Source organism: Lethenteron reissneri, chromosome 12 (genome assembly GCF_015708825.2).
Source record: "Lethenteron reissneri isolate LAM-NWPU_2019-01 chromosome 12, ASM1570882v1, whole genome shotgun sequence".
NCBI lineage: Eukaryota > Metazoa > Chordata > Hyperoartia > Petromyzontiformes > Petromyzontidae > Lethenteron > Lethenteron reissneri.
Window position 1 is genome coordinate 10,522,727 of NC_083790.1, and position 13,493 is coordinate 10,536,219.

General features: G+C 50.3%; 1 protein-coding gene across 1 annotated transcript in view; it reads right to left on the reverse strand.

Annotated features, from left to right (window-relative positions):
* The window catches only part of LOC133341883 (hemicentin-1-like), a 254,826-nt gene that overhangs the window by 45,499 nt on the left and 195,834 nt on the right, over positions 1-13,493 (reverse strand). The window contains 11 exon segments of the mRNA XM_061550695.1: positions 43-199; positions 735-862; positions 1,628-1,772; positions 2,422-2,563; positions 2,857-2,993; positions 4,831-4,912; positions 5,851-6,050; positions 7,108-7,219; positions 9,485-9,651; positions 11,153-11,250; positions 11,874-12,054. Of these exon segments, the coding sequence (XP_061406679.1) occupies positions 43-199; positions 735-862; positions 1,628-1,772; positions 2,422-2,563; positions 2,857-2,993; positions 4,831-4,912; positions 5,851-6,050; positions 7,108-7,219; positions 9,485-9,651; positions 11,153-11,250; positions 11,874-12,054 (1,549 nt within the window).

Below are 13,493 nucleotides of genomic sequence, written 5' to 3' on the forward strand. Positions count from 1 at the left end.
GCCGAGAATGCAGCCCCCCCCTTTAAGGTTCGGCGCCCTCACCTGTACATGTTCTGGTTGGAGTCCGTGTTGAGGGGCCGCCCGTTCTTGAGCCACGTGACCTCAGGCTTGGGGATGCCCGAGGCCTCGCACGCGAGCGTCGTCTGCACGTTCACCACCACCGTGACGTTGGTGGGGCCGGCCGCGATGGACGGCCGCACTGCAGAACAAAGGCAATAGGAAATTCACACCGGTGGACCGTAGGCACGGAGGCAAGGCCCCGGTTTCCCTGGTCGTGTGGCCCGGCAAGCGTGGTTGTATCGGTTCCGAAGGCCGGCGTTGAGAGACAGAGCGAGAGGGTGATAATCATCACGGGATCGTCCAGTGACCATCCCACCACTGGTTGTGAGAAATGTTCTTCAACTTACCGGTGAGCTGAAAGAATAATAATTGGCACGCATTCAATGATTGTCTGCTGCATGACAATTTTATTGGTTGGCTATGTCGGGTAATGGGCGTCTACAACGAAAATTTGGCCAATTAATTTACATGCCCTCTGAATCGTGATATTGGCTGGGAAATCCTATGTGTTACAGCTATAGCATACAATAAGATGGTCCACTGAGGACTTGGAGAAATGATGAGATGGCTCAGTAGGTGATGGCAGAGTGATGTGGTGAAGGTGAGAGCTGATGAGTCTTGAGAGATAGTGGAAGGAGCTCATGAATTGGAAAAGAGATGGTGGTAGCACTCACAGTGAACCTGCAGGTCCACGCGCCGCCTTTCGGAGCCAGCCGGGCTGGTGGCGAGGCACAGGTAGCGTCCCGTGTCCGAGACCTTGCTCGCCAAGACGCGCAGGGAGCCATCCTCCAGGAACACGTACCTACACACGCGCGCGGCGGTGGCGGTATCGACGCGGGTAGAGCTAGGGCTCAGATACCGTCAGGCTATGAGCGAGATGTCGGCGAGCGGCAACAAACCGGATAAGAAGCGCCGCCATGGAGAGCGACCCACTGGCAATGGGAAGGGAGGCCTGCAGCCCTCGATCTCAGTCGGGGATCGACTCATTCCATTTCTATTTAACCCGGATCGATACAAGACGACGGGGAACAATATTTTATGGGAAGTGAAGAGTTGCGGTCACGAGAGGGCGCAATCTTTCTACGGATATTTAAAGCCGTCCTACATGCACGCTCGTCTTCTGTTATGACTGTTAAAACGGGATCAATAAAAATTATATATTTTAAAAAAGTTGTGGTCGTGGAGTGGCACCAGTGCCGTCATGGCAATGTGGAATTACGCCCGGCTCATAGCCACTAGTGGAGTTGAGTGTAGCTCCATTGGTCATGTAATTGACGTAGTGCCCAGCGGAGGTCAATGAAATCGGCATGATTGTGTCTGATTGGCTAGCTGTCAGCCCTAACGGCTCTCACGAGCCGAGCTCACACCGGATTGGTGGGGGGCGTAGGGTGGTTCACCCCGATTGGTGGAGAGCTTTGAAGGGTGTGCTAACCACTTTTTCTTTCCCAGCAACTAACTAACAAAGTGGTCTAATGCGATCGCGCTCGATGGTATCATAGCAATATATAAATAACAACAACGTTGGCCCAACGTTGGCCCGACGTTGGCGTGTTTACTGGGAGCTCACCTGGAGTTGCCCGGGGACAGCACGGCGCCGTCCTTCCTCCAGGTGACGCGTGGCGCCGGCGTTCCGCTCACGACGCACTCGAGCAGCGCGTCGCTCTCCACCAGCACCGTCACGGCGCCCGGCCCCTCCCGGATACTCGGCACCACTGCGAGCGGCACACGAGGCAACGCACGAAGACGAAGATCCCCCTTAACAGGCTGTTGGGGCGAGTGCTGTTAGCGAGCAGCTATGAAGGTCGCCACGGCATACGAGGGGAAGGGTTGCCAGCACCACGCCGGGCTGCCTTTCTCTCCCTAGTTGCGATGTTTACACACCGTACTAAGTACTCAATTGAGACTGAGTCGACCTAGGGGAGGCCCAGAACCGGTTCAGAGGATCGTCACTGGTGTTGGCCCTGAGCGGGAATGGAACTTGGGTCATCGGGTTCGTAGCGCAGCGTGCTAACTGTTGCACTACCGCTGCCGATATTCGTCGTCGCACCTTTACAGGAACGCATTCCCCGACGTAAACCGGAGGTATTACTTTATAACAGTGGGGCGACAGCATGTTTGGACAAGGCGAAGAGAGAGAGTGAGGACTGCAGGCCATTCATCATCCATTCGGACATGGCCGTAGCAGTGACATGGTGCCAAAAGCATCGCCCAAAGTCGGCGATGACCTGGCGACAACGATAATCCCGTGATAGTCCGCGAGTGGGCCCCGTGGCCCAAAATCGGAATATTTATTTACGCTGGAGGAATCCGATGAGCTATAAAGCTCTTTTTTTCCCGCACATGTCCAGCACCGAGTCCCACCGTGCACGGCCACGTTGAACTGGCGCTGGGTGTTGCCGGCGACGTTGCTCGCCACGCAGGTGTAGCGCGCCGCGTCGCCCAGCTCCGCGTTGTTGATCTGCAGGTAGCGGCCGGCGGAGAGCAGTCGCAGGCGCGCCGACCCCTGCGGGGAGAAAAACAAAAACACGAACGGAGCGCGCCATTCAACCTACGGGTTGGGGGGGTGTCGGGAACATGGAGTATCGGAATGTTCCACTTGTCGACTGGGGTGTAAGCTGGACGTCCTGGTGCATGCCCTGCAATAAAGGGGAGTGGGGGGGGGGGGCGGTCAACGTGGAGTGGTGTGGTTCCATTTAACATCGGGGATGTGTAACGTGGAACAATCTTGTGGCATGTTTGTTGAACATCTTTCGCACCATACAAATTGGAGGTGTGGGGAAGGACAACAAACGGTACCTGCAGGGGATTGTCGTCCTTGAGCCAGCTGAGCGTGGGGGGCGGCACGGCGTCCGACTTGCACTCGAGGGTCAGCTGCCCGTTGAGCAGCACCGTGAGGTCCTGGGGGCCGCCGGCGCCGGCGATGTTCGGTGGAACTGCACGATCACGGTGGGGGAGGGGGGGGATGTGGGGGAGAGAGGAGGTAGAGGAGAAAGAGAAAGAGGCAGAGGAGGAAGAGGAGAGAGGAGGTAAAGAAGAGAGAAGGTAGGAGGGCATGAATTATCTTCGGTGTGGCACAGTAGACGGGAGATGCTCACTCTACGCGTGCCACCCCTTGCTACTCACATCGTCTGTTAATTCTCAGCAAGATGCTTGAAAGTATGGCAAGAGAATCTGACATGTAAAATTTCTGGTTGGGGATCAACTTGGCCCATCATCCTTCTGGGGGTCGATAAAAATAGTTCCAGTTTGTGATAAGTCAACTGTGGAATTTTCAACCCTGGCTCAAGGCCCGCTACTCGGGGGGGGGGGGGGGAATCACCCAATGCTCATTTCAGCAAAGGGATGGCTTTGGAATGAACATGAAATATATACTTTTACTGATGAAACAGCCTTGATGGAACTTGGTGAGGAGACACTGAGATTCGTGATGATGCCTTTTGGATTAAGACATTTTCACAAAGGAATATTTAAAATTGTTATTTTTCAAGTAATTTCTAAATTACATATGTAAATTACGTATATATGTGACCAAACCGTCAACAAGCGCATACTGGGCTACTCAGCGTCCTCCTTGAAGGAGACAGCAGCACATTTTGCGATCTCATGCAGACACAGTTGGGTGACAGTAGGAAAGAACTCTTTTCAACGAGGCTCAGGGCTGAGTGGATGAGTTCCAGTTGGATGAGCGAGTACCTATTAAGGCAGACGTGGCTCACCGGGGGTACTGTGGCTAATAACCACGACCGGCGACCTTTGTCTCCCCACGTCTAATGTTCACACATCTTACTGGGGTACTCGCTTAAGTCTTAGTCAACCTAAGGAAGGCCGAAGCCTGGTTTAGACACTGCTTTACACTTGTTAGCCACGATTTGGATTTGAACCCAGGTCAACTAGGCTGGCAGATGCACTATTAAGAATACATTTTACCCTTTCTGGAAATAAAACACGTGTTAAGATGTTTAAACAACAAATATATCAATTTTTGAAGGCATCAAGTCTGCATTAACCACACATACTTGTGGTGAACATGCAAACAGACATACTCTGATAATGAATATGCATTATCTTTAATACTGATTGGCTGACAACCAGAAAGTCTTCTCTATAGCCTTGCCTCGTCAGTGTTAGAGCAGAAAATGCCAAAAGGCGAATAGTACACAGATATTCTTTGGGTCTTTCGGTAAAGTCACGTAGATAGGTTCAAAGAAAATAACAGAAAACCACGACGTTTAGATTCCTGAAGACGACCGTTCATGTTGCGATCGAAACGTCGTAGTTTTTTGTTATTTTTCTTTGAACCTATCCACGTGACTTTACCGAAAGACCCAAATAATATTAATTCCTGCAGTCACGAAAGCTTTAAGTCAAGATTCAGTACAAAGGTAATGCAAGTATCCGAACACTTATAGCTCAGGTCGAGCAGTTATGTCTATGGGACCTTTTGCAGTATCCAAGATGATGAAATAATAAGAATAGATATTACCCTTTCTGGCAATAAAATAGGTGTGAAGATTTCGATTTAAAGCTTTCGTGACTGCAGGGATTCATCTTCTATGTGACTTTACCGAAAGAACCAAGAAGAGGTGTGAAGATGTTCAAACACCAATCGTGTATACTGGCAAAAAGATGCACCACTGCCGCCACTTTCTGTACAATGGTAACCACACAAATTCCCGTGTGCACAAAAACAAAAGGCACGCGGGGAAATGTTAAACAACCGATTAAACGCAAATGTGGCCACATAAATGCGTGGATGAGTGCGATACTAACCGTGCACCCTGACCAGGTACTCCCGGTCATCGTCCCCTGCCGCGCTGGACGCCAGGCAGGTGTACCTGCCCGTGTCCTCAACCTGCACAAGCCCCCAGTCACACACACAGAAGTGCACACGCCCCATGTTACCGCACTGTGTGGTGTACAGCAGCGGTGACCAACTGGCATGTCGAGAGCCGCCGCATGCAGCTCCAGGTGTTATGGGTTAACTGCCTGAGATGACTGACAGATGCATCACCTATGCTCCGCATGCTTTCTATATAACAAAGACAAAGATTCCCTGCATAGCCTTAACAGACTGTAGGGACAAATGCTGTTACCAAGCAACTATGAAGGCCAGCACAACACATGACGGGGTGGGCGGCCAGCACCACGCCCGGCTGCCTTTGTCTTCCTTGTGGCAATGTTTACACACCACACCAGGTACTCAGTTGACCTAGGGGAGGCCCAGGACCGGTCAGATAATCGTCACTGGTTCCGACCGAGAGCGGGAATCAAACTCGAGTCGCTTGGTTCGTAGTGCAGCGTGCTAACAGGTGTACTGCCGCTCTAAATATATATACACACATATCATCCAGTTGGTTAGCATTGCAGTCAGGGTGTTTGTATCTCAATTGGAAGAATATACGATAAAATCCAAGTAAGGGTTATCTCCCCCATGCCTACGGGGTTAATAAAATGTATAAAACTGTGTGGGATGTCGAGACACATCATGGGATGGGCAGCATTGCTCCGGTTTGGCTGTGTCTGCCTCCCACGCTCCACCTTCTCTCCTTGGGTCGCGGCAGCTGTGCGATAAATGTTGTCACTACCAAAGCCTCGTTCCCTCTAATGGATTTCCTTATCTCCCCTTTCGTGCATATTATTCTATTCTGGCTGTATTTTCCACCGAGTTCTCTTTTGCCGTTTTCCCCCTCAACTGTTGCCGGCCTGGTCACAGTGCCCGCCTCCTGGTCCTCGCCGGGCATCACCTCCACGTCCCTGGCTACGCCACTGCTCTTCCACCGAGTCGCTCACCTGTGCGCTCGCGATGCGTAGCACCTGTCCTCCCCGCAGCACGCGAACGCCGTCGCCCGCGGGCAGAGGCCGCCCATCCCGCAGCCACGTGAGCTTGGGGGGCGGCACTCCCTGCGCCACGCACTCCAGCTCCAGAGACTTGCCCGCCACCACCGAGTGCTCCCTGGGGCCCTCGCCCTCGCCCAAGATCCGCGGCGGGTCTGCGGCGGAAGGGAATGCGTCGTCGCCGTTAATGACGCGGCTCCGGCTGCACCAGGCGGAAGTCTGCGCTGCGTGGCTGGAAACGTGACGCCTAATCGGGTATTCTGCTCAAGTTGAATTTGAAGTCTAATTGTAATTTGCTTTGTAGACATGTTTTTTGAAGAACCTCGAAAGTTTTCCCTGTCTCCCAGTCTTTGTATCTCTGTCGCCTCCACCCCTGTGTACCTCTGTCTCCTTTCTTCAATATCTGTCCCTTTCTCTGTCTATTTCCCTCCGTCCATGTCTCACTGCATCCCTCTATCTCTCTGCCTCTGTGGCTGTTTCCCTCTGTATCTGTATCTCTCTGTCTGTCTCTCTTTTATCCCACTCTGACTTTTTCTATCTTTTTGTCTCACCTTTGTTTTTCCACTATATCTCTCACCCTTACCACGTGCTTGTGGTGGGGGAACACCACAAACCATACATTTTGGTCACGTGACTACAGCGGTCCAGTGTTCAAAATATTTGGCTTCCCATGTTTATTCTGCTACAATTCAGCTGAATACAAATACAAAAAAACGCTAGAAATTTGGCTGAATTTGAAGTCCATGCAAATATTCAGTGCACCATTATTAGTGCCACAGTAGTAAAGTCAAAACGGTCACCATAATAAAACGAGGCCCTCCTGGAAAAAGGAATCTAAGCCGTGGGTCACGTATCTCACTTCTCAAACGACCCTGGGGCTTTGGTCCTGGTCCTGAAACCAGTGCCAGGAAAAATAAATAAAGGCAGACATACACACACTTGCAAGATGTGCTGATTTAACACGTAAGCTTTCGCGACCGATGTTACGATTCATAATAAATGTTTTGGTCAGATCGCATGAGTAAAATGCCAACGTGTGTCGTACACCGCCCTCTCCATCCGACATCAATTTATTTGGCCGAGTCGGGTGGCAATCTGACCCCAAAATCAATCATGAAACACACTCCTGATTTTGGCCTCAAACGTCGTAAGATCACACATGGGAAACAGGCGTGCAGGTGTGGGTTGTTGTGATTGGCGGCATTTGCCCACCGAGGACTTTGAGGTTGAAGTGCTTGCTGAGCTCTCCCGCCTGGTTGCTCACGACGCACGTGTAGCGGCCCGTGTCCTCCAGCCGGGCCTTGCTGAACGTTATGATCATGCCCTGTGTGGCGGAAGCAAAGACAAAGACCCCCCCCCCCTCCGTATTGCCTTAATGGACTTTTGGGGCAAGTGCTGTTGTTAGCGAGTAGCACCTAAGAAAGCCAGCACAGCACATGAGCGGTATTAACATCAATGCCGGGGGAGATAATATTAACAGGGTGTGGTGCTGGCTCCACTATTCCATCGTATGTCATGCCGGCGTTAATAAGTGTTTGATAACAACATGTTACGTGACATGGAGGCATCATGGGAGTACTGATTTAATAGCCACTATCGTGCCATTTGCTGTCTATAATAACCCTTTGTGTTTATTATTACTCAAGCGTTTTAGCTGCTAATGCATTGTTCGACCGAACATCCTATCCGACTAAACAAGGGATCTTTATTAACACATTCTAACACTTTCTTTGAAAGATGAGAACCGTGATTCATAATAGATTTTCAGTCAGACCACTTAAGTAAAATGTGTGTCGTAAACCCTCATCCAGCCGACACAGCCAATTAATAAAGTTGTCACGTGAACATGCCATTTTATTACTACTTCAGCAGAACCGGTGTATTGGAAATCAACGTAACACCATTTACAATTTGAGTACGATGTTTCGCTGGTGATTTCAAGCAGCAGCATCAGACGATTGCCAGAATTGTGAAGAAAATTTCCTGATTCTGGTCCTTAACTAGAGTAAGGTGATGGCATCAATGTGCACCCACAAGGGAACTGAAAGTGGCAAGCGTATAATGTATTTACATTATGATGCTATTTTTAGCTTACAATAAATTTTTTTGATAGAAAAATATAAAGGTATATATAATATACATATGTGATGAACACATTAGTCATAGTTAATAAAGTTGTACTAGATGGTTATATCTATGGGCAGTGGCGGCTCCTGCAAAATCTCTCAGGGGGGGCAAATGTCTGGATGATTGATAAGGATAAGGTCCACCCATGCAATGGATAAATTAACAGCTTAAGCATGTAAAGGCAACTTCACTTCTTTAATATTAATGAAAAATAAAGTGACTCTTACAATAAATCTTGTTTGTTTCTATACTCGCTATTAAAACAAACCACTCAAGTTTATTTGATTAAAGATTCCACTAGGTGGCAACAAATTATATTGTTGGATGAAACGTGCTTACTTATGATGACGTAAGCACGTATGATGACGTAAGCACGTTAGGGCGAGCCCTCCCGGAAGCCATAGAGGATGCATTGCAGCGCCCCCATTCGAAAAAAAAACATCTTTGAATGTAAGTCTATGGGGCCACTCGGGGCGATTCTCAGCTGGAGGGAAATCGCCCAAAAGAGGCGGTACTCCACAGAACGTAGCATGACGTTGATTGGACTATATCCAGAAACACAGTGACGGCTAGCGTGACTCTGTGGTTGAATGACATTGGTGGTGCGTCGCCCAATCGCCCTAATGAAGAAACCGCCCCTGTCTATGGGACCTTTTTGGTAGTATCCAAAATGATGAAAAATAAGAATAGGTTTTTCCATTTCTGGAAACAAAACAGGTGTTAAGATGTTCAAACATCATAAAGTCTGCATTAACCACACACAGTACTTGTGGCCCAACATGCAAACAAACATGCTCTGATAATAGATGGGCAATGTCCTTGACACCGATTGGCCTACAGCAGAGGCAGCCTTCTTTATGGCCTTGTCTCACCGGTGTTAGACCAGAGAACAACGCCAAAAGGTGAACAGCACAAAGACAATGCAAGTAACAGAGCACTTATACTGGTAGGAACCTCCGGGTTAAACCAGCCCACAGGGGATTATTGTGTCTGTCTGTCCGTCGTGCAGGGAGGGGCTGGGTGGGGAGGGAGGGGCTGGGTGGGGAGGGGAGGGTGGGGAGGGGCTGGGTGGGGAAGGTGGGGAGGGGCTGGGTGGGGAGAATGGGGAGGGGCTGGGTGGGGAGGGTGGGGCTGGGTGAGGGGTGGGAGGGGTGGGGCTGGGTGGGGAGGGGCTGGTCACCCCGTGGCGCCCTTATAAAACTCAACGTTTAACCTACTCATGCCGGCTTGTGCCCGCCCTCACAGTCGGGCATATTTGCGGAATACACCACGCCGCCGTTGACCCTGGCCATTGACCGAGCAACCCAACGTTCCTACCAGCTCCCTCCGTAGGAATGTGTTAGATTGGGTCGAGCAGTTACAGTTACGGGACCTTTTGATGGTCATGTCAGATTATAATAAATCACGCGAGCTACATTAACGGGGGTGCACATGTACGTGGCGATAGTGGGGCGGACGTCACCTGTGCGGACGGGCGGACGTGCGGGCCGAGCGTGAGCGGCTCGCCGTCCTTGAGCCACGTGACGGCCGGCGCGGGGCTGCCGCTCGCCTCGCACGACACCGACAAGGCCGTGCCGCGCACCACCGTCAGCTCCTCCGTGCCGCCCGCGTTGTCCAGGCTCGGCGGCACTGCACGCACGGGGGGGGGGGGGCATGGCGAGTGCATGTAGAAAGCAGGGGGGGGTAGTGTAGAAAGGGCGGGGGGAAGGGGGGGGCCAGCGCGAGCATTATTTTTCAAAGGGCGCGACAACCATTGTCCCGTCCCTTAGAATCAGAACATTTATTTACGTTGCCGGGGGAATCCGATAAGCTACAGAGCTCTTGTTTCACAGATGTCCAGTAGGGGGCACGGGGTCAGAACGTTACAGCAACAAGCAATACAAACACATGATAGAAATGCAAAGTAGAGGAAAGGTAAACAAATCAATATACAAATAAAACGAAACTGTATTTTTTAATCTTACCAGGTAAAGCCCACTGAGCTATTAGCTTATTTTTCAGAAGTGACCTGGCCACAAAATGATAGCTCAACTAGGTGGCTTATCACGTGGACATCTATAGCACTACTCCTCCCACTCACAAATCATCCCTTTTCCGTGACCCATTCCCAACTTCTCCCGCTTTTTCCCATTCAAATCCGCGAGCCAAATCACCCGGCGGTTAGCCGATCCCGGTGTGCAGCCTGAGTGGCTGCCTTGCTCGGCCAATCGGGGATAGTCCGGCTCTGTGCTCAACTTTCAGTTCACAGGGCGGGTAAGCTTTGCCGCGTGCGACGGCTCTAAAGTGATGAGGTCATGATCACCTCTCAGCTTCCCTTACATATGCATGGCTTGGGGTGGGAGTTCCCTTAGCTGTGTGGCTACAATGTCATGCAATGATCTCCCCATAAACGCGAGAGGAGCAGATAGTCTAGATGAATGTCAACATTTGTTTAAAACCCACCTTTGCAGTGTCCCCGTAATACAGAGCAAATACACAAAGGCGAGCTGGGTAACTTCGTCTACTGTGATATACCTTGAAAAAAGTATTTAATTAAAATTAATTATAATATCGGGTTTTACTAGCTTATACCGCCTGGGGTACTTGGCTCGGTTATTTAAACTAAAACAAACGTTTTATGTTTTTCACATTCGAATCGTTGGGCATTCAAGTAAATTGTATTTAATGTTAAGTGCTCTAAGCGTAGTGCGCAGGATAAAGATGGCTGTTTGATATGTACCGTGCACACATTCAGGTGTGATTCACATACCTATATACACCACTGTGAGGAAACAGACAACTTACACAGAGTCTATGTCCAAATAGCCTGGAATGCACTCGACCATCGCCAGATCTCAACAGCTAAGCAGGGCTGAGGCTGAATAGCATGGTGGATGGGCGGTCACCACACAAGAACAGGCCTTTGTCGGGCCTGGCGGGGCTTACGTGGTGGATCGTTTGTGTTTAGTCGTTTTTTAATACACCAGTTTCAGTTTCATCCAGCGGCTTCAATGTAACCATAACATTGAAGTCGCATCGAATTTGCATGAATCAAAGCCGACCCTCATGTGGACGGTTCGATGCTCGTATCAGAGAGCCGTGATGATCGATTTGAAATCCGTTGCGTCGCTGCCAGGCGCCGACTCCGTACCGTGCACCTCCAGGTTGTAGTGCTTGTCTGCCACGCCGGCGCGGTTCGACGCGATGCAGGAGAACGTCCCCGCGTCCGCCACTTGCGCTCGAACGATCCTGCGAGAGGGAGCGAGTTCAGGGTCGTGACGATTCCATGACTGATTGTAGGGTCAGGTCGCGCGAGTCAAATGTGTGCTGTAAAACCTTCCACCCCGCCAAACCCGACACAGCCACGATGAATAATGCTGTTACGTGATGAACAAATGCGTCTATTTAATACCGTTTCAGCGTATCATACGTGTGGAATTTGTAAGTAATTGTTGAATAAAAAAAACACACGTGTTCACATGTATTTGTATGTGTGATAATTGGGGAGCAAGAGTGTTGTGCTTTATACATATTGCCACTATCCTGACAATTTGGGATTAAAATCCTGGCCATGCTCATGTGTGGCAAGTGGTACCTGAACATGGATATACGGAAATCTCTCTTTATTTAACTAGGCTTCAATTGAGGGCCTGGAGTGGTGTGTTAACATCAGCACTGGAGAGGCAAAGACAGCCAGGCCTGGTGTCAATCACACCACTCAATCGCACGATGGCCTTCATCGGTGTTCGGCAATTGCACTTTGCACCTGCATTCTCATCAAGCCGAACGGGGTGATCTTGGTGTTTGTCATCTTTGTGTTTGCGTGATGCGAGTGAGAAGTGAAGCGGCAGGTAGGGCACGGGACCACGGACCGGAGAGTCTGCCCCCCAGACAGGAGGCGCACGTGGGCGGAGAGCGGCAGGGGAAGTCCGTTTTTCATCCACGTGATCTGAGGCGGCGGTACCCCCACGGCCACGCACTCCATGCTCAGCGAGCCGTCCAGTACCACGGACAGCTCCTCCACCTGCCCCGCGCCTTCAATAGATGGCGGAACTGTGTGCGTGTATGCGTGCGCGTGAGGGAGCGGTAGTGGAGTGGTTAGCGCACTGCGCTACGAACCTGGCGACCCGAGTTCGTTTCCTGCTCATGGCCAACACTAGGACCACTCAACCTCAAACGAGTACCTGGTATAGTGTGTAAACATCGTCACTGAGGAAACAAAGGCGGACAAGCCTGGTGTTGGTCACCCACCCCCTCGTGTGCCGTGCCAGTCTTTGTAGGTGCTCGCTAATAGCACTTCTCCCAACAGTCTTTTACAGGCTATACGGGAGATCTTTGTCTTTTTTGTGTGCAGGGGGATAGGGAAGCAAGAGGGACAATTGGTCGGAACTGACTCAGATCAATTTATTTCATCAGCCAAAGCAATCGGTTGGGCTACCTATTCGAAATGACAGTTTATGGCCAAATTCACAATTCGATTAAATGCGTCATCTTGGCGATTTCGACCATTGTTGGCGATGGGAGACATTGGAATATTTTTGCAGAAAATCGAACAAAATTGGACATTTGTTAAAAGGTGAATCGAATCGAAGCCTATGACATAATCACCTGGAATGCACCCGATCTCATCAGATCTCAGAAGCTAAGCAAGAGGCTAAAAGCAGTGTTAAGCCTTGAGAGTGCTTGGATGGGTGGCCACCATGCAGGTTATACCCATCAACCCCTTATCAGTGCTTACCTTATTACAGACCAATTCAGACCTTATTAACCACCCCATACCCTCATGAATCTCAACGTTCATCCTACAAAGTCCCATCACAAGGGAGAAACACAAACAAATGACCGCACCCATCCTGCGACCTGCCCTTGAGCCTTAGGTCGGACTCTCCCGACCAATGGCCTATCGGCGTCGCTAATTTTGCCTTCTTCGCCGCAGGAGGTAACGCTGCCATTGGCGTGGCTTGCGTTTGGAAAACCGGATGTGGAAGTTTAGTTTGTGCGCATGATCTTTACCGAGAGAGTCTTAATTCTGGATCAAATTTGTCGGCTGTTACGGGGATCGCTACTCTACAGAGTAAAAAAAAGCAGCTGTACCACGATTTTTTTTATTTGGCCGTGTGTTTCTGTTTTGCCCGTACGAAAACGGCTGTACACCGTATGGACCTGAAAGCTCAGTTTCCCTGTACAAGAATACGGGTAAAGCGTATGGGTTGACAGGTATGACCAGGTTGTTATTGGCAGTTGGAGGCCAGTGTCACGTGGTGCTCAGTGCAGGGCAGTGCAGCAAAGGCGATTGTTATACTGTACCTCTATGCTCCCACATCTATGGTCCTCACCTTCACCAAGTCACACTGGTCAATGCGGTGAATTTTGGCTAAATTACCTCCACTTCACGCAAGGCATGGGGAGGCCCTGATCCAGCAGTGGCTTGACAAAAAACGGCTGTACATGTACATGATTCATATCCAACATACCAAGTTTGAAATTACCTT